Source organism: Podarcis filfolensis (assembly GCF_964270895.1).
Source record: "Podarcis filfolensis genome assembly, chromosome: Z".
NCBI lineage: Eukaryota > Metazoa > Chordata > Lepidosauria > Squamata > Lacertidae > Podarcis > Podarcis filfolensis.
The window spans coordinates 15522219-15542791 of NC_139617.1; the positions used below are offsets into that span (position 1 = coordinate 15522219).

The following is a 20573-nucleotide window of genomic DNA, read 5'->3' on the forward strand; positions in this document are numbered from 1 at the left end:
ACACTTTTGTTCTCTCAAATCACTGATGTAGATGGACAAGGGCAATAGAGCTAGCTACACATCAGCTTTAGACCGTGCCTGTTGGATTTGCTCTGAAGCAGTTCATTAATCAATTTTAGGAATGACATTTTTTTTTATTCCACAACAAAGTTGAAATATCACTGTTCATGTTTCATGCAGGTTTTCACCATGCACATGATGGGTTGATTTCTGTTTATTAATGGAAATTCTTAAGTTTAACATAAAAAGCACAGCCATGGAAATATTGTGAAAGTTTAAACAGTTTGGGTGTAGAAGCTTTGCTTCTGTTAGGTCTGCACATACTGATAAATGTCCCCTTTGTTTAGCAGTGAAAAAGCCTGTCGAGAATGCAGAAGAAAAGAAGGTGTCTCTGCCTAAGAAAAGAGTTAAAGAGCTACGGATATTGGATGGGAAGACTGCACAGAATTTGTGTATGTAATAGGTTTTTCATCTTGCACAGTCCTTGTCTGAGCCTAAACCTTAAGGGTTTTAAAAAACTTTGTGAGACCTTTCTGTTGTCATTCATTTGATAGTTAGAAAGAAATGTCTTAATGTAGAAACTGTTGCCTGACAAGCATTGCTGTCTTCATTAGCTGTGGCTCCTTGGACTGCATGAAATTTGAGGTATTAGCTAATGTTACCTGGGAGACTGTGACTCTGGACATCAGCAGTAGATGAAATTATGTTCAAGAGTACTCTGATTCAATAAGGTAATGATGGAGTGACCTGTTTCATAGTTAGGTCAAACTTGAATGCCTAGGAGAAAGAACACTCCTGTATACTTATGCCTCTCCACACTTACCAGAGCCAAGAATGTTCCTGTGCTGTTGACCATAAACAGTGTCTTAGGACACTGATGTAACAACAAAGGTATTATTTAAGAGGTGTGGAAGTCATTTGCAATCCTAGAGCTGTCATAGAGCTGGTTCCTCTTTCATCAGGACCCGTATTTAGTTTATTTAATCAGAGTGATGCATCTTTGTACTATAACACGGGTAGCACTGTGGTCTAAACCACTGAGCCTCTTGGGCTTGCTGATTGGAAGGTCAGCAGTTCAGATCAATGTGACAGGATGAGCCCCCGTTGCTCCGCTCCTAGCTTCTGCTAACCTAGCAGTTCGAAAGCATACCAATGCAAGTAGATAAATAGGTGACAGGAAGGTAAATGGCGTTTCTGTGTACTCTGGCACTCATCACAGTCCCCCGTGTATCAGTAGCAGTTTATTCATGCTGGCCACATGACCCGGAAAGCTGTCTGTGGACAAATGCGCAGCCTGAAAAGTGAGATGTGCACCGCACCCCATAGTCATCTTTGACTGGACTTAACCGTCCGTCTTTTACCTGTTACTATAAGGTCATGTTTTTCTCCACCAGGCCTCACCCCCACTCCAAGACTTAATCTGGCCTGACATGAACATTTAGAGTTTATTTAAATGCAGAAGTCTCACTTGTGTGTAGATGAGTTTATTCCCATGTTGGTGTGCACAGTGGATTAATACTTAGTGTCTCACCATAAACCCTACTGCCCCTTCCTCAAACAAAAGCCTATGCTGTAATCCTATGCCCACCTTATGTGGGAGACATGCCTAAATACCAATCATACTTAAGGTATTTTTTTTTATTGGAATGATTTTTGTTGTTGTTTAATTGATGCTTTTCCAATGACAATTTTAACGTAACAATACAAAGTAAAAGTCATTTCCATTTGACAGTAGACTCTGAAATAGTGGTGTTTCATTTCAGCAATTTTCCTGGGATCTTTCCGTATGCCTTATGAAGAAATAAAATGTATTATTCTAGAAGTGGATGAATTAAAACTGAGTGAAGCACTGATTCAGGTAAGTTAACATAGCATCTCTTAGAATCTCAGTTTCAATCATCAGAATGATAACCTATTCAATTATCCATATCTTGGTAACATGTTCTTATTTTTATTATGTACTTTGTGGTATTATTCTGTATTTTTATGCTGTGAACCACTCTCAGATCTTTGGATAAAGGGTGGCATACAAATATAATAAATAAAATAATAATTAGTAATAAATATTCACCATAGTGTGGTATGCGGTTCATGACATCACATACACCAGGGGTTGCCAATGTAGTGCCTTTCAGAAGCTGTATAACTACTATTCCCATCATTCCTGGCCATTAGTGATGTTGGCTAAGACTAGTGAGAGTTAGAATCCAATTAGTATTTCTGCCATGGTATCTATATGAATAATAAATATCTGGGGGACACCACATTGGCACCCCTGACATACCTGCTATAGGGAAACTGATTCAGAACGGAGCTGCTTGTAAACTCTAAATGTCTTAAATTAACACTATGATTGACCTAGATGTGTGCTCCACTTGAACCACTGTGTTGCCATCTGTAAATTTTGAAATATTAATTCACAGTGTTCATTTGAACTACATCAGAGGTGGGTAATCTATAACCCTCCAGATGTTGTTGGATTCCAACTCCCATTTGGCCCAGCCAGCATGGGCAATAATTTGGCATGGTGGGAGTCGGAGTCCAGTAATATCTGAAGGCCCCCAGGTTCTCCACTCCAAATGCTTTCTTCACTCTTTCTGGAAAGCCTAGGACTGTTTTAAATGGGTTGTGTCCAACTAAGTTCTGCTCAAGTTCTATACAAATCGCCCAACAATCCTTTTAGGAACAAATTTACAGATTAGATTGCTAATTTTATTTTAGTGGGCACTCATGTTTCAAGTTAAAAATATCTCCTCTTTGTTTGAGACCTCATCATATGGGGCAATTGGGGCAGTTAATTACCCTTTTAAAATTTGTAAACCTTCCGTTAATCTTACATTTCGTTCTATACCTGCTCCCAGTTTCTGACGCTTATGATGAGAGTAAAATGCAGAAGCCTCCCCTTGCATGCAGCCAGTAGATGTGCCTGCTCATTTAAAGATAATTTCAGGATGATTATGCAAGCACAAGCCTCAAAATGATTGGCTCCTGTGGCTTGCAAATGTCACTTTTTCCCAAGGCAAAGGATACAAGCATGAAACTCTCCCCCCCCCCCAGCAATTTGGCGGAGGAAGTAGAGGGGTTAGAAAACATGATGGGGGCTCTCCCCCTCTTCTCCTTGATGCTTTTTTTCAGAGGAGAGTGCAGGAAAGAGAATATTTCATATTTAAATACTGGACTGCCAGACGACTTTCCTTGTGTTTTAGAAATAAATTTATGGAGGTTCAGAAATCTTAGTGGGAGGCAACATGCTACACAATAAGAACTATTTCCAAATTGTCATCGTGTTGGGATTCATAGTCTCCTTAAAATAAATGAATGAATGGTCAACAGGCCTTCACATATAAAGTTCCAGACAATAAAGTGAAAGGCAGCTGACTGCAAAACCCACTAACAATACATTGTTATTTGCTAAAAATTAGAACCAAAAATAACCAATTTGGCTTAACTATTCAGCAGAAGTTGCTTATTTTTTTGAGGAAGCTTGAAATACAAGCTTTGTAACTAAATCAGTTATATAAGATTAGGTCATTTAACACAAATCCAGAGTTATTGGCTTATCATTTATTTATTTATTTTGCAAAAGGGTAGCATGTGGTCTGATAGCTTTCATCTTACTCCTTCCCTGGCACGAGCAGGATAAAGAATGAAGCCTTGGTTTCATATTATATCTGAACCGGGGGGTGAATAAGTGAGCAGCAAACCATTATTTAAGGTTGGTTAGCGATTGCATGCTAGACATGTCAAAAAGGCCAGGGCCAAAACCACCCTAACACATCCACCTATCCATTCATATAAACATACAACCCAACATGCAATACATTACGCAGAGAGAGAGAGTGACTTAATGAGATGTTTTGAAACAAGAAAGAAAGCTTCTTGTTTGAGACAAGAAATCTATGCATTCATATAAACATACAACCCAACATGCAGTACATTACACACAGAGAGAGAGTGCAGATCACACACACACAAAATATGATTTGGCATAAGGCAGCCTCCTGTGCTGTCTGTACCAGTAGATTTAACTAAGAGTCATAGGTATAATAATTGGGAGTATATTGATAACAACTTGTGTGTGTCATATATCCTTAAATTTGTTAAGTATCCAATCTGGGTACATTATGATGGGTTTTATAATGAAAAATCCATGTGTGACCAAGGCTTGAGTGACTTAATGAGATGTTTTGAGACAAGAAAGAAAGGTTACATTTTTGTATGCAAGAAAAGGCACCATGGTTCAATATCTTCACTTAACTAACCTTTAAGTGTGCAATTAACATTTAAAGAAAATAAAAGTTTGTGGAATACTGTTGAATAATTGCAGAAATGTGGAAAGTAGTTAAATGTCTCAGTTCTGTTTAACAGACAGTTTTTTAACATCACAGTGCTGACATGCCATAAAATTAGAGCTATGAGGCATGAACGATTGAATACAAAGTGTTTTAATGCTGTCACAAACACTTTCTTTTGACTATCCTGTCTAAAACTGGATCAGTAAGGTGCCACTTGAAATGTGATTCTATGCAAAATATTGTACTGTTCTGTTATGCTGTGAATGTGTTAACGGGTGCATGTATGGTATGTATTAAAATTAGAACTGGGGACAACTGTCATACCTTCATCATAATGAAGGTTGCTTGTTAATCCAAGGTTGTTATTTTTTGTTTGCCTTCTGCATAGTTTTATAAACTAGCCTGCAGTCTAATGACATTTCCATCTAGCATTTACATATGGAAACAGGGAAACTTCCTTGGAATATTTTGCAACATAAGGTGTAAACAAAACTCACTCAATTCTGATCAATGTCAGAATCAGATGTTCTTAAGTACAGTTTAACTTTATACATACAGATCCAATAGCTGTTCACACTGAAATGGAAATAGAAAAAATGAATCTGGGTAGCATTTGGTGAAATGTTAGGTTATGGTGGTTGACTCTGATAAAGTGATTTTGCTGCCTCTTGCAACTTTGTGGTGAAGGAGTCCCTTGCTCCAATAAATGGTAGTAAGAAAATACACCATGCTTTAGCAGGTGATGACAAACTACATTTTCACCACTATTTAGAAGAATGCTTTGCCACAACAGGATTGCAGTGGAAAGAAAATTCAGTGAATGCCACATTAAAATGATCATAAAAATACTCAAAAAAGTATTTTGAGTTTCTCCACAAACTTTGATAGCCTCTACAAACAGCACATGTGTATTTGAACATGTCTATGTGGCAAATCCATGTGTGACCAAGGACAGAGAAACAACAAATGTTTGTAAATATAGTGTGGGCACAGAGCCAGACATGTTCTTCAGGGCATGTTCATTGTGTATGTGCAGTTGGAAAGTTACAATTAATACTGAAAAACGAATATTAATCTGGTTTTAACTAAACATAAATGCATACCTCCCCTACCATATTCCACCAGTCCTTGTCATGCAAAGCGTAAAAGTGTTCCTGTGGTTTTTTGCTTTTAGTTTATAGTCCTGAGAGAAAGGCCTGTGATTCATTTGCGTTTATTAGGAATGTGCATTAGCTTTGTGTGTACCCCAATAACAAGACAAAATGGAATGATTTATGGCAGACTCTTATATTCTTGAGTTGAATTGCACTACTAACAAGGCATGTTGAGGCGGATCAGGGAATTCCTCTACATCTTTTCTTTTCTGAGAAATGAAACCAACATATTGGGGAAACACACAGAGCTCCAAAGGGGAGAGGTGCTGAGAAAAAGGAAGAAGGTGGAGATATTTCCTTTTGGTGGATAGATCACACTATTAACAACACTCAATTTTTCAATTCAGTTGTCGTTAGTGTTTGCTTTGAGAACGGGGTGTGAACAGTGGAGTCACACCATTGGGGTTGCCTGTTACTTTCCCAATCATTTTTTCTCCTGAAAAACAATTTTAAGTTTTTATTCATTGAGAGTGCTTCCAGGAACATGGAGGGTACCTTAATTTTACAGTTTTCAGACACGCTGAAGACTTACCTCTTTACCCTGGCTTTTGACACTTGAAGTCTATGTTTTTAGGACCCACCTTATTTTTATTTTTTGATTATAGATTTTTAAAATTGTTTTTAATGCTGTAATCTTACAGTGAAGGTTAGGTGATAACATAATTATCAGCAACAACAACAATTATGTGGGGCCTAAAACAATAGTCCCTGGACCTAGGCTAAGGTTTTATACAGAATCATAGAATTGTATAGTTTGGAGTGACCCTGAGGATCATCTATGTATCTTTATTACAGAACTTTCCAAACGGTGTGTTTGCTGCAGTGTGTAGGTGTGTTGTGCGAATGCTTCCCGTAAGCCTCCCAGGGCTGGAAAGGGGTTAGTTTAACCTCTGGTTTGCTAGTAAAACTGAATTACTGTGTTGCAAAATGATGCATGTTTAAAAGGTGTGTCACCAACATGAAAAGTTTGGAAAGCTCTGCTTTATTAAGTTGAAGCTAGTGATGTTAAATTCTTGAGAACAATCTTTTGGAGAATAGTCTCAATTAATGATAATATTAGAGAATTTTCATTTAAAAAAGGAGAATATTCATTTTATTGCATTGAAAATGATATAATTAGTTAATATACATGTTTATTCATGGGCAAACTTGTTCAGATGGCAACCAAAAAATGGAACGATACTCTTAATCAATGGGGCAATGCAGTGAATTCACATTCTTTGATTTTTTGCACCAAACTTGAAAATTCAACGTGAATGACTCACGTTAATCACTTAGCCTGCCACTAACCATATATTTACCATCAACTTTGAATTCTAATTATGTATGAAATGTAGCTTTTAAAGTAGAAGGAATATTAAAAAAAACACTGATTGACAGTGTGGATGGGATCATTAAAGCTACTTTCTGTAAAAAATAAATAAATCACACTGTATGGCCAAGGGTATAGAATTGCAAAGAATAAGGTCACACCAAAATAGAAAAAAAGGCTATTACATATACACATTGAATGAATAGCATTTTTAAAACTAAAGAATAAAATAAAATGTTTTCTGTAGCTCACATTTCAGAATTGCCAATGGGGAATGACACAATGACCAGTAATATAACTGGATAAAAAAAAAATCATTATTCATTACTTACACTGGCAATATCACAGTTTGACTGATTGTTTACTAGATTTTTTAAATGTGGGTTGTAAAACTGGTTCTTACATTAGAATTTACAGTTTGTGGATAATTTTCTAGCAGAAAATATGCTCAAGAATATTCTCATCTCACATCGCTAGTTGAAGCATAATAAATCTATATCTATATCATCTATACCTATGATTAATAAATATAAAAATAATTCTTATTTCTGTTTGTGTCACTAGAATTTGGTAAAGAACCTCCCTGAACCGAAAGAGCTCAGTGCCTTAGCCGAGTTAAAGAATGAGTATGATGATCTCTGTGAGCCAGAACAATTTGGAGTTGTGGTAAGTTCTGTTTCATAAATTCAGCCTGTAATTAATGTCCACTGTGCATTTTGGCAAGTTTACCAAAGATTTCTGAGAACATCTCTTTAAAAATAGTAGCTGCTTTTTTATTAGTGCATAGCTATACGCTGTCTTAATAATACAGCCGTGCCATAAAATTGTCATTAGGCTGGTTCCCACCCTTCCTGCTACTGATGATGAGAGCATGCAGAAAAGAATTTCTGCCAGTCATCTTACCACATGGACAGAGTAAACTTATACTCTACCCAAAATGGCTCAAAATAATAAATTCATCCCCCAAATTATCCCCTTTAAAAACATTTGTTAAAGTCTGTCTAAATAACATACATATATGTGCAATAATATGCTAGCCAACAGCAGCAATGCATGTGCTCTTTCTAGTCGCATCAGCTTTCAAAATTGTTTTCTGAAGCAGTATTGTGCTCACAAATATCTAAAACAATAGAATATCTTATTGCTATCTGGTTCATTTGAAAGGTGCCTTGCAGTGGCAAATGGCCTACGCCTTTTTACCTACTGGCCACAATGTAGATCTAAAATAATATTACATTTTGACTAAGTGGCTTCTATGCAAGTCATGCATTGATAAAAGTAGATATTTTGCTCCTTGTGTAATCACTTCTGAAGTTCTACATTCAAGGTCTTGTAGCACAGTAGTATGCCCACATGGCATTTGTTTATGAGATTTATAAACTTTCACTTAAAAACCCCAGGACAGTATGCATAAATAATTAAAACAGAATTAATTGTGACATAGTATAATACCACATATCAGACACAAAAAAGTAATCTCTAAAGCTGTTGTTGTTTAGTCGTTTAGTCGTGTCCAACTCTTCGTGACCCCATGGACCAGAGCACGCCAGGCACTTCTGTCTTCCACTGCCTCCCGCAGTTTGGTCAGACTCATGTTTGTAGCTTCGAGAACACTGTCCAACCATCTCGTCCTCTGTCGTCCCCTTCTTCTTGTGCCCTCAATCTTTCCCAACATCAGAGTCTTTTCCAGGGAGTCTTCTCTTCTCATGAGGTGGCCAAAGTATTGGAGCCTCAGCTTCACGATCTGTCCTTCCAGTGAGCACTCAGGGCTAATTTCCTTAAGAATGGATGTGTTTGATCGTCTTGCAGTCCATGGGACTCTCAAGAGTCTCCTCCAGCACCATAGTTCAAAAGCATCAATTCTTCAGCGATCAGCCTTCTTTATGGTCCAGCTCTCACTTCCATACATCACTACTGGGAAAACCATGGCTTTAACTATACGGACCTTTGTTGGCAAGGTGATGTCTCTGCTTTTTAAGATGCTGTCTAGGTTTGCCATCGCCTTTCTCCCAAGGAGCACGCGTCTTTTAATTTCGTGACTGCTGTCGCCATCTGCAGTAATCAGGGAGCCCAAGAAAGTAAAATCTCTCACTGCCTCCATTTCTTCCCCTTCTATTTGCCAGGAGGTGATGGGACCAGTGGCCATGATCTTCGTTTTTTTTATGTTGAGCTTCAGACCATATTTTGCGCTCTCCTCTTTCACCCTCATTAAAAGGTTCTTTAATTCCTCCTCACTTTCTGCCATCAAGGTTGTGTCATCTGCATATCTGAGGTAGTTGATATTTCTTCCGGCGATCTTAATTCCGGCTAGGGATTCATCAAGCCCAGCCTTTCGCATGATGAGTTCTGCATATAAGTTAAATAAGCAGGGAGACAATATACAGCCTTGTCGTACTCCTTTCCCAATTTTGAATCAATCAGTTGTTCCATATCCAGTTCTAACTGTAGCTTTTTGTTCCACATAGAGATTTCTTAGGAGACAGATGAGGTGATCAGGCACTCCCATTTCTTTAAGAACTTGCCATAGTTTGCTGTGGTTGACACAGTCAAAGGCTTTTGCATAGTCAATGAAGCAGAAGTAGATGTCTTTCTGGAACTCGCTAGCTTTCTCCATAATCCAGCGCATGTTTGCAATTTGGTCTCTGGTTCCTCTGCCTCTTCTAAATCCAGCTTGCACTTCTGGGAGTTCTCGGTCCACATACTGCTTAAGCCTGCCTTGTAGAATTTTAAGCATAACCTTGCTAGCGTGTGAAATGAGTGCAATTGTGCAGTAGTTGGAGCATTCTTTGGCACTGCCCTTCTTTGGGATTGGGATGTTGACTGATCTTCTCCAATTCTCTGGCCACTGCTGAGTTTTCCAAATTTGCTGCATATTGAGTGTAGCACCTCAACAGCACCATCTTTTAAAATTTTAAATAGTTCAGCTGGAATATCATCACTTCCACTGGCCTTGTTATTAGCAGTGCTTTCTAAGGCCCATTTGACTGCACTTTCCAGGATGTCTGGCTCAAGGTCAGCAACCGCACTAACTGGGGTATACGAGGGGTATAACTGGGTATCTCTAAAGCTAACCACACTAACTGGGGTATAACTGGGGTATCTCGAAAGCTATCAACACCTAATACCTATGATCACAGAAGCAGGCAATAAAGACTAACTGGCATAATGTTATCCCTTCCAAAGATCTGAACAAATAAATGCATCTTCCTCTGCTAATGAAATGTGGTGCTAGACTCAGCTTGGAAGACAGTTTGATCCAGAGATAAAGCACTGCTTCTCACATTTTGCATCCTCATAACTTTCATCAGGTGAAGGAATCTCAAGTAGGACTTCCCCTGTCAATCTTAGTACAAAGGATTTTGTGTCTAGTCATTGAAAAGAACCAATGTGTAGAGTGGCTAAAATGCTGAGAAGGCCAAATTTAATTCCAGCTCATCCCTGATGATCAGAGGGTGGCATTGGGCAGTCACTTTCTCAAAGCCAAACCACCCTGACATGTTTGTTTTCAGGATAAAATATTCTAACCCTGTGAGTGCTGCTCTAGGTTCCTTGGAGAAAGGGCAATAGTGACATGTGAGAAATTCTAAAAAAACAACATTTGACTGTCTTTATATATCACATTTCTTTAAAATTGAGGACAACTGGATTCATTATGATTAAAATACTGTGCATTTGAAGCTGTGATTAACAGCCAAGAACTGACAAGGTAACAGCAACATCCTTCAACTTGGGCCACTTCTTTGTATTAAGAGTTTGTTATACTATACAACCCCCTCCCACATACATGTGATTGACTCATGTGTGACCGTGTATATATGCAGTGCTGGTAAGTAAGTAGATGATAGATAGATAGATAGATACATACATACATAGAAAGATTCAAAACAGGAAATGGTGGGAGAGAACTGGAGAGTCATTGTGGCTTGCAAGGAGACCCCAGAACCCAAAGAGGACTTCAGTGAAAGCGGAGGAAGCTCTAAAGTGACAGGAGATACAGTGGGGCTTGTTTTGGCTGCTCAGCCTCCCAGCCTAGCAGCTGATGTGCAGCAGCAGCAGCAGCAGTAGCAGCAGCAGTCATTTTTCTGCACAGCTTCTAGCCAGCCCCGCTTCAACCATGGTTGAAGAGGGAGTTGTGTGGAAAGAGCATGGGAGGGAGTGCTGGAGAGCAGAAAAAAGTGGATGTTTAGAGGCTTTTTAGGGGGTATTCCCCACAGTCACGTGAATATTTTTTCCTAAAAAGCATTGGGTCAGTTTTTGTTTTTTTAGCATAGATGTCATTTAAGCTTCAATTACATCTTTTAGTACGTTTCCAAGCACAATTCAAAGTGTTGGTGTTGACCTTTAAAGCCCTAAACGGCCTCGGCCCAGTATACCCAAAGGAGCGTCTCCACCCCCCATCGTTCTGCCCGGACGCTGAGGTCCAGCGCCGAGGGCCTTCTGGTGGTTCCCTCACTGAAAGACAGAGGGCCTTCTCCACAGTAGCGCCCGTCCTGTGGAACACCCTCCCATCAGTGTTAAAGAGATAAACAACTACCTGACATTTAGAAGACATCTGAAGGCAGCCCTGTTCAGGGAAGTTTTTAATGTGTGACATTTTAATGTATTTTTAATCTTTGTTGGAAGCCTCCCAGAGTGGGCAGGGTTCAAATAGATAGATAGATAGATAGATAGATAGATAGATAGATAGATAGACAGACTCCTGAGGTGTCCACTTCTGCTGTTCCTTTGGTGCAAAGTAGATTTCACAGACACTTTTGTTCTTTATGACCTGTAGTACAAGCAAAAGCATTGGATAAAATTCCTGGTTGTTTAAAACTATATGTTAGGTTGATTACTATAGCTGACCAAGTAATAATCCATTTACGTAGCATGTGAACATTAGTTACTTCTGAGTGAAGCCACCTTCAGTTCCTAAACATGTGAATTAAGTTTTAAGATTAGGTTGAGGTGGTGTTCCTAGGAGAAGGGGGAATTGTTATTGTGTATATTTGAAAATCCATACTTGAAACAACCCGAAAACACCCAAATCCATTATCCTTGCACATATCAGAAGTAATTCTGCTGGATTGAATAAAGATTTACCTGGCTGTAGATCACTGAACATAGACTTCATAAAGTGATTTTGAACTAAATGTTTTGCCTAAGGCTGTGCTTTTTATTTTCAGCATACATTCTGACTCCTTCTCTGCCTTTATATTGCAATATAATCTGTTTGCTTTGTGTAAAATTTCATTCAAATGCTCCTTTTCAGGAAACTGTGAAGCTTCAATCAAAAGCTATTTCCACCCTTTCTACCTACTATAGATAGATGCTCACTTGTTTTATATCTTTATTTTTGAAACGTATTCATGGTAGCTAAGCCTTCCACAGCTCTTCCCTATTTTAAACAATAAATTAATCTTAGCATAATATCTCATTGTCCTTCTTAAGGCTTATCCCGATTTTGAATAGCTGCTTTTTTCCTATATTTGTTTTGGGAAGAGAGTGTTACTATCAAACTACATGTTATATACATATGTGGGAATTTAACTTCCAATGCCTTCTTTAAAAGGAGAATTACTTCAAAGGGGGAATCAAGAAAGAAGTATGGTGAGAAGGCCATACTATTCACACACACCCTTCTGGTTGGCTATACACTAATTAATTGCAATAGAGCTCAATGTCATGGCTTTTCTGTCTGTAGGATTTACAATATATGTTTGAAAAGCCACTTCATTTATAACATTGCATTGTCATTGAGTATTCACAGTTTTCTATTGTATTGAGCATGTTTTAGGAACTCTTTGCCAAGCTGTATCAAAATAGGTGTATATACACCTAGTGTATAACTGTACATGGGTGTTCTCTTTTCCTCTCTGTAAGAGGGAGAAATCAATTCTGTGCACATACTTCTGACATTGAAGCATTAGGTTCTAATAAAAAATCTGTTTAACATGACAGGGTATGGAGATTTCTCCTGTTCAGGTGGCAATTATAGATCATAGCTTGGCTAAAAGACCTCTTGCTATAATAATCTGGATACTGCTATTAAGAACAGGTTAAGTAAGAAGAGGATGATTGAAAGGCTGCCTTCTATTTGAAGTTTTTCTTTTCAGAATGTGTATACCTATCTGCATATACAAATTAGGTAAGTTAATTATTAATATAAGGTTTTAATTGGATAATCAATATACCCATCAAACCTAATAAAGGTCAGAATTAGATGTTTAAAATTCATTTAGAAAAGTCACACTTTGTAATTAGGTTACTTATTATAACAGACTAATTAGCTTAATATTCTTATTTGTGCATGAAAATTGGAGCATCACATTTTCATTTAGATGAAGCATTAAGATGAATTATATATTCTAATGAACTACAGTTTTTTGGAGTTATATCTTAGAATCAAATGAAGTTTCACATCTAATATGAGTGAGATGAAATTTAATGACAGATAGCAAAGAGGAGTTTCCAGTCTTTGCTGCCACAGTGTGCTATTGTAAGCCTCTGAGATTAAAAACTCACCTGTTATCTTAAAGCAATATTATTGCTAACGATTCACCGTGAGTTGTATAGGTTAGTGACATACAGGTAACTCACATCTTAAGCAGAATTAACGTTCTGGGGATGGGGCGCATATGCAAAAAGCATATACTCAAAAACCACCGCATAACCAATCTTATCTTCAAGAAGTGGCACGTCAGATGGGTCTTGAGCCCTTCCCTCTAAGCAAGGCAGAGAGTTTGTAAGCTCTCCATCTTGCTTATTGTGCTCTGGGAGGCTCTCGCGAGATCTACAAGGACGACTGAGTGCCTGCACGATTTTGTGAGAGCATCCCAGAGCACAGTAAGCAAGTGTGAAAGTTTCAAAGCTGTGTCAATGCCAAGTAAAGCTTGTACAAAATGAGCTTTTAAGCTCTTTGCCTTCCATGCATTTAATTTATGTGATTTCAACTAGCCGCGTAAAGTTGAAATGCGGGTAAATGCGTGTAAGTTGCAAGTTACCTGTACTTTAATCTTTATGTGAAACCTCTTTGATTTATTTTTTTTTAAATTCAAGTGATGTATAAAATTTATGAAATAAAAATAATAAAAAGATGATAATAATACTTCGTTTGATTATATTGCTTTCCTGTCAGCTCCTATACTCAAATTTCCAAACACCTTCTTGTATGATTAGTTACCATTATTATTACCATTATTATTTAGCGCTTTATATAGCTTGGTTAGTATGCCAGCACTTGTAATAAATGCATCCTACTGGTGCCTGCATTTTAATATTAAAGTAGAAACCTAACTTGCTTAAATGGGCTCTTCAAAACCAAATAATATTTTCCCACAAAGCAGTGAATAAAAAATGCTAACACTATGCCTATCCATACTAAGAAAAGGAAGCAAAATTTGAGAAACACTTCTAATAAGTGCTAGGCCACAGTATTGCAAATCTCTTCAAATGAAATCCTAAGATTTCTGTTTTGTTTCTTACCGGTGCAAAAAAAGAAGAGAATAGCGAAGCTAATAATGAAGTGTAGTAGTTAAGTAGTCAAGACCCTGATTTATTAATTATTTAGTAGACGATTTGCTGCTCTTCATCAGGGAAGCCTACAAAAAAAACAGTGTCCAATTTAACCATCACATACATATAAACTCTTTCAAACCACAACTATCAATGAAACTATGCCTCCTGTGTTATCTAGTTCTTAATGTAGCCTCTTTTTCTGTTTTCTTATTGGTACTTTAGAAAAAGAGCAAGTGAGGGTGAATTGAGTGGAACTGTGCTTGTTTCTAAAATGCTGGAAGTGAGTTTTTGAAATATACAGAATCCCTGTTAGACCAGGACAAGTCTTAGACAAGTTAGACAAGTTAGATTTTCTCAGCATGGCTCTATTATACATATATCTTGAATCCCTTTATACAGCATAAGGACATACCACGCTTCCGTGACCTGCTTACCCCCCACCATTCTACCTTCTTGGCCAAATTGGAAAATAGTAGTTTAGAAAGGGGTGGCCACACAGTTAGAATTACTGTCCTGTTTTTGGGTTTCTCGTAGGCATCTGGTTGATGCAGCCTGATCCAGCAGGCTCTTCTTATGTTAATAAGAAACAGGACACTTCTGAGATCAGAAACTTGCTTTTAGTGATTGAATTCCCATTCCACACCAAGGCAAACCACTGCTTAGCATAGACGTGCTAGCTGCTGAAGAGATGGTTGCAGCTTTGTACCCTCCCTAGGTCTTTTAGGTCAGCATAGTAGCGAAATCAATATTTGGCTCAGATTGTCAACCAAACCAGGGATCAGGGTTTAAGGTTTCTCCTCCTTAACCACAACATATAGCCAAGTTTTGCCCTGTGGTTACAAGTCATGCCTAAGGGAGAAAGACCTTAACTATGATCTTGAGTTTGGCCAAGATGCTAAGCCAAAGAATGACTGTCTTTAGAAGCCTGAAGGGGAATCAGTACATATGTGCAGCTGTGGTAAGTAGTACTCTGGCTTATGTTGATGAGCAAACAAGGCCACCATCATGAGCTCACAGTCCATTCAAAGGGGTGGGGATTGCTGGTTCCACTCTTACCCCCTGCTTTCTTCATTTTAGCATCCTATTTTTTAGGGGAAAATGGTTGCTATCATTAAACAATTAGATGTCAAACATCCTTTTTGATCTTTTGAAAAGGACCCAGAAACCCAGTAGCAAATCTCAGTCTGCTTTCTGCCTACCCCTGCTGTAGACCATCAAATTCCACTTGATTCTCACTTTGTGTTGGCTCAGAAACTAAACCTGTTGGGAGAGGGGGACATGGTTGACTGAATTCCCCATCTGTTCAAAGGGAGGTCTGATTATTTTCAGTGACAGGACTGGAACACTGTTTAGAAATCTTGTAAGTAGCAAAAGCATAAATCAGATGGTCCATAGGGAAATAACGCACTTGTAACAGTTATAAAAATCTGTCAATGCCTCTTCCTCCCCCTTTTAATAAAGTGTAGGATCAACTCAAAATAATGAAATTCCCTTGGTAGCATTTTGATGGACAATGACCTCATAATACAAATAAACCCTTGCATAATGCACAATTGTGTTCAGTGACCTAGAGCACTTATGCAATGAATCATTAAAAAAAGAGTAAGGCATCTGAAATGCAGTAAAAGATCACATCTGACAACTGTCACTGGTTTCAATCAAATACTTTTAGGTGCTTATATGGCTTAGTCTGGCTGAATGCTGTTGTGAGACTAGAAGCTTTTAATGATTTTATCTGCCTGTGGCATTATTTGTGTATCCCCAATAATGTTCCTACAGATTCATGACTGGCTGTGAACATGGCTTAAAAATATAATGGAGTCATTTCCCCTCCTAATGTCAAAGGGAAAAAAAACAGTTTTGGTTAAGCTAGTATTAATTAAATATTTTTCCTTCCATAAACCTGGTCAAAGGAGGGTTTTTGTTCATTTGTTTTGGTTCTGTGTTAAATAACTAACAATAATTCCAAATTGCATATATTTGGAAAACATCTCAAATTATGAATAAAAGTGCAGTAATTAGTATATGGCCCTCAGAAATTACAAAGTGGTATACACATCTATATTATGTTTATTACCCTTTTCTTGCTAATTTTTTGTTACTATTTCATTAAACACAAAATAGCCCAGTTTGCACACAATGTTAAGCCAAATGATGGTTTTTGGAGGATGTGTGAGCTCCTAGATAGGAGGCAAACTAAGGCCTGGGGGCCAGATTTGGCCCAATTGCCTTCTAAATCCAGCCCGCAGACAGTCTGGGAATCCGAGTTTTTACATGAGTAGAATGAGTAGATTTTATTTAAAATGCATCTCTGAGTTATTTGTGGGGCCTGCCTGGTGTTTTTACATGAGTAGAATGTGTCCATTTGTTTGTTTGTTTGGGTTATTTGTGGGGCATAGGAATTCATTCTCCCCCCCCAAAAAAAAAATACTTCGGGCCCCCCACAAGGTCTGAGGGATAGTGGACCAGCCCCCTGCTGAAAAAGTTTGCTGACCCCTGTCCTAGATTATGGCCACTTTGCTCCTCATCCAGTCTTCCTGCTGCTGTGCTGTTGTGAGCTGAGCCCTGGTTATTGTGTGATCCTAGCTTGTGGTTTGTTCTGCTCTAGTTGAGCTATAACTAAGGTTTTGTTTTTTTAAAATTGGGTTTACATCTTGCAGCTATTTACTAAACAAAGGGAAAACAATACTTTATACTCTACTCCAATTTCTTGCGGCCGACGGAGCCTCTCACATCCCTTCTGCATTGAAGGTATACCACGCAAAAGTGGTTTCCACCCTCTGTTATGCTGCCCCACTCTGGGCCCCAGGGTCCAATTTAACATCACTGGGGACATTGCAGAATCAGTTTCTCCGTCGCCTTCTGAAACTCCCCATGTGTGTGAGCAATGCAGCCATACGTCTGGAGTTAAGGATTGCATCATTGGAGACTGTCATCTGGAAGCGAGTCTTTGGCTATTGGCTGTCCAGCTGGCATAGGCTTCCCGACCATTACCTTTTTCAGTGCCTCTGGCGGGACGTCTTTGTCAATCCGTGGGTAGGAAAAATCCATGCCAAACTTCTGAGCATCGGAATTTCCCCAGCGGACTCCTTAAAGATGAACTTACGCTCAGCCAAAAGCCTTATTGAGCAAAGATTAGCAGACATTGAAAATCAACACAACCTCGCCAGGGGTGGGGGTGTCTGCTCCCCCAGGTATCACGGAATAACCCCACCACTTGGCCTTCCATCATACATGTCATCTCTTTCATCAGTACCACACCGACGTGCATTTATTCGTGCAAGGTTCAATGTCTTTCCATCAAACCTGCTGAACCACAGATTTTCCAATGGTTTGGTGTCTCCGCTGTGCGTGTGTGACGGGGAAACTGTTGAATCTCTTTCACATATAATGTTCAACTGTCCCCTACATAGCATAGCCAGGGCTAAATTCCTGGGTCCTGCTTTACTGCGCTTGGTTGGCAGGCCTGTTGAGTCACACGCCGCACTGCTTTTGCAGGATACAGATCCTTCTGTAACTCTGCAGGTGGCGAGATTTCTGAATGTGGTTATCTCACACTCAAAAACCACCAAAAAACAACAACAACATCAAAACTAATTGGACTGTTATGTTGAGAGTGCATGTCGGAGTTCGTCTTTAGTTTTCCTTTTCTGTGATCCATCCCTTGGAGCTTTCCTGGCCCCAAGCCGTCACTTGGCTCTGCTCAATGACCCACCCTTGCATCGTGGTGTTCACCTTCTGTTGTCGGATATATCTGTTTTTATGTCCCTGTGTTTTTATGTTTGTACATATTTTATGGGCTAATAGCCGTAAATAAAAAAAAAAAAAAAAAAAAAAAAACATCTTGCAGCTATCTGTAGAAGATAAGCCATAAGTCTAGATTCTGACAACTTGCTAAGCCAAGCCATGCCAGCAGGACTGGAGGAGGAGCAAAGTGGCTATGATTTCTCCAGGTGCCTACACAGTTATGCTAAGCTATGGTTTGGTTTAGCATCCTGTGCAAAGTGAGACAGTGTGTCTTCTGCTCCCAGTGTTTTTAACTGGGGCATCTACGCTGTGAAACAAAATAATTACTGAAGCAGGATTTGAAAATGTGTGTGTCACCCTTGGTCTTATTCAGCCCTCTGAAGATTTAAGCTTGGACTCTAAGTTGCCTGACAGAGTTTTCTCCCTTCTTTCCCCTATCAATAGCTTCTTTTGAATAGCAGGAACGGGAAGAAGAGAGCAAGAATCACACAGTGTGTGAATATTAGGAAAAAGGAAATAGAGCTATATGGGGATGTTCCCTTTTATCTCCTTGCAAGAACAAAAGAAAGGGGTTAATGAGAGTGGGTGGGAAGAATCAACAGGTTATTACATTGTGAATATCAGTGACAAGGATACTAAAACATGTCAACAACTAGGCATTGTGCTGATAGTATATTAAAAGTGATCCAGTCCCTAGGCTTTCAGTCTAAAAGACAACAGCATGAGAAAAGGACACAAAGAAAGGGGGAATGGTGAAGGATAGGCAGAGATTAATGGAATAATGCTGTTTAAAAGCCCACTGCTGCGTATTATAGAGATGAATGAAGATGGTACAATAAGATGGCATGAGGAGAAAAGAGAGATATTTTCTGAAGGGAGGAAAAAGGGTCCTCAGAATCAGTAAAGTTTTGTTTTTCCTTGGTAAACCCTTGAGTCATACTGTTTACATACTGGTGCTGTGGTCTAAACCACTGAGCCTCTTGGGCTTGCCATTTGGAAGGTCAGCGGTTCGAATCAGTGCAGTGCAGTGAGCTCCCATTGCTCTGTCCCAGCTTCTGCCAACCTAGCAGTTTGAAAGCTTACCAATGCAAGTAGATAAATAGATACCACTGCGACTGGAAGGTAAACAGTGTTTCCGTGTGCTCTGGTTTTGGTCACAGTGTTCCGTTGCACCAGAAGTGGTTTAGTCAAGCTGACCACATGACCTGGAAAGCTGTCTGTGGACAAACGCTGGCTCCCTTGGCCTGAAAGCAAGATGGGCGCCACAACCCCATAGTTGCCTTTGACTGGGTGTAACCACCCAAGGTTGTGTTTTTTTTAACCTAAATGGTAAAAATGTGCAGTAATTGTGTCTCAGGAATAAAGAAACATGGGCTTCTACTACTTCTATGGGAAGTAGAGCAAATATGTCTTTTCAGGTGGCATATATACATTATGGAAAATAATATTTTAAAAGTGATCATATTGTTCTGATTACAGGTAGGTAGCCATGTTGGTCTGCCGTAGTCAAAACAAAATAAAAAAATTCCTTCCAGTAGCACCTTAGAGACCAACTAAGTTAGTTATTGGTATGAGCTTTCGTATGCATGCACACTTCTTCAGATACCTTCTATACCTTCTCTCTGAAGAAGTGTGCATGCACACGAAAGCTCATACCAATAACTAACTTAGTTGGTCTCTAAGGTGCTACTGGAAGGAATTTTTTTTATTTTGTTCTGATGTATTGCATGAAGAGTGTTTTTGCACATAATCCACAAGCTGTTTCTAATCTTGCAGATGAGCTCGGTGAAAATGTTACGGCCTCGCCTCAATGGCATCCTTTTCAAACTTACATTTGAAGAGCACATAAACAATATCAAGCCTGGCATCATGGCAGTAACAATCGCCTGTGAGGAACTGAAGAAGAGTGAAAATTTTAGCAGACTGTTGGAACTTGTGCTACTGATAGGAAACTACATGAATTCAGGCTCAAGAAATGCTCAGTCACTTGGCTTTAATATTAGCTTTCTTTGCAAGGTAAGCCTAAGCTACACAAAAATACGTAACTGTTGGTAGTAGTGTTGAATATCTTTAAATGTTGCTATAATGTTGCCTCTGGTTCCTGAATATTTACCTATACAGTCTTATTTCTTGGCAGATATTAGCTTGGAAATAATACTTTAAGAGCAGCTAACAAGTTGTTACCTGGCACTTGCCCCTCTTGCACAGGTGACCTTCTTATGCAAGTAGTGAGATGGAAGGTCTGTTTGTTAACATTGCTTACTCTTATGGATCAATAAATGTTTCTGCTAGGCTGATATGTGAACGTTCAACCCAAGGAAAGAATCCTGAATTTCACTGAAAAGTATCTGGTAGAGTTGGGACGGAAACACCACATTCCTGTGTGGCATCAATGAAGTTAATAATAAAATACTGAATTTTTCCGTGTATAAGACTATATTTTTTCCTAAATTTTTGAAGTTTAAAATAAGATGTCGTTTTATACATGGATAGTGCATAGTGCATTTTCTTAATTTTGAGTCCCCAATAATAGGGGGCGTCTTATACACGGGGGGGGGGGGTGTTATA

General features: G+C 38.9%; 1 protein-coding gene across 9 annotated transcripts in view; it reads left to right on the forward strand.

The window, feature by feature from the left end:
• Positions 1-20573, forward strand: part of DIAPH2 (diaphanous related formin 2) — a 334636-nt gene that overhangs the window by 119401 nt on the left and 194662 nt on the right. For 5 of the 9 annotated variants that reach the window (XM_083595833.1, XM_083595827.1, XM_083595834.1 and 2 more), the window contains 4 exons: positions 351-452; positions 1764-1858; positions 7326-7427; positions 19782-20021. In XM_083595833.1, the coding sequence (XP_083451959.1) occupies positions 351-452; positions 1764-1858; positions 7326-7427; positions 19782-20021 (539 nt within the window). Of the gene's footprint in view, positions 1-347; positions 453-1763; positions 1859-7325; positions 7428-19781; positions 20022-20573 lie in introns of all 9 variants that reach the window. The other 4 variants (XM_083595832.1, XM_083595826.1, XM_083595828.1 and 1 more) reach the window with 1 other exon arrangement.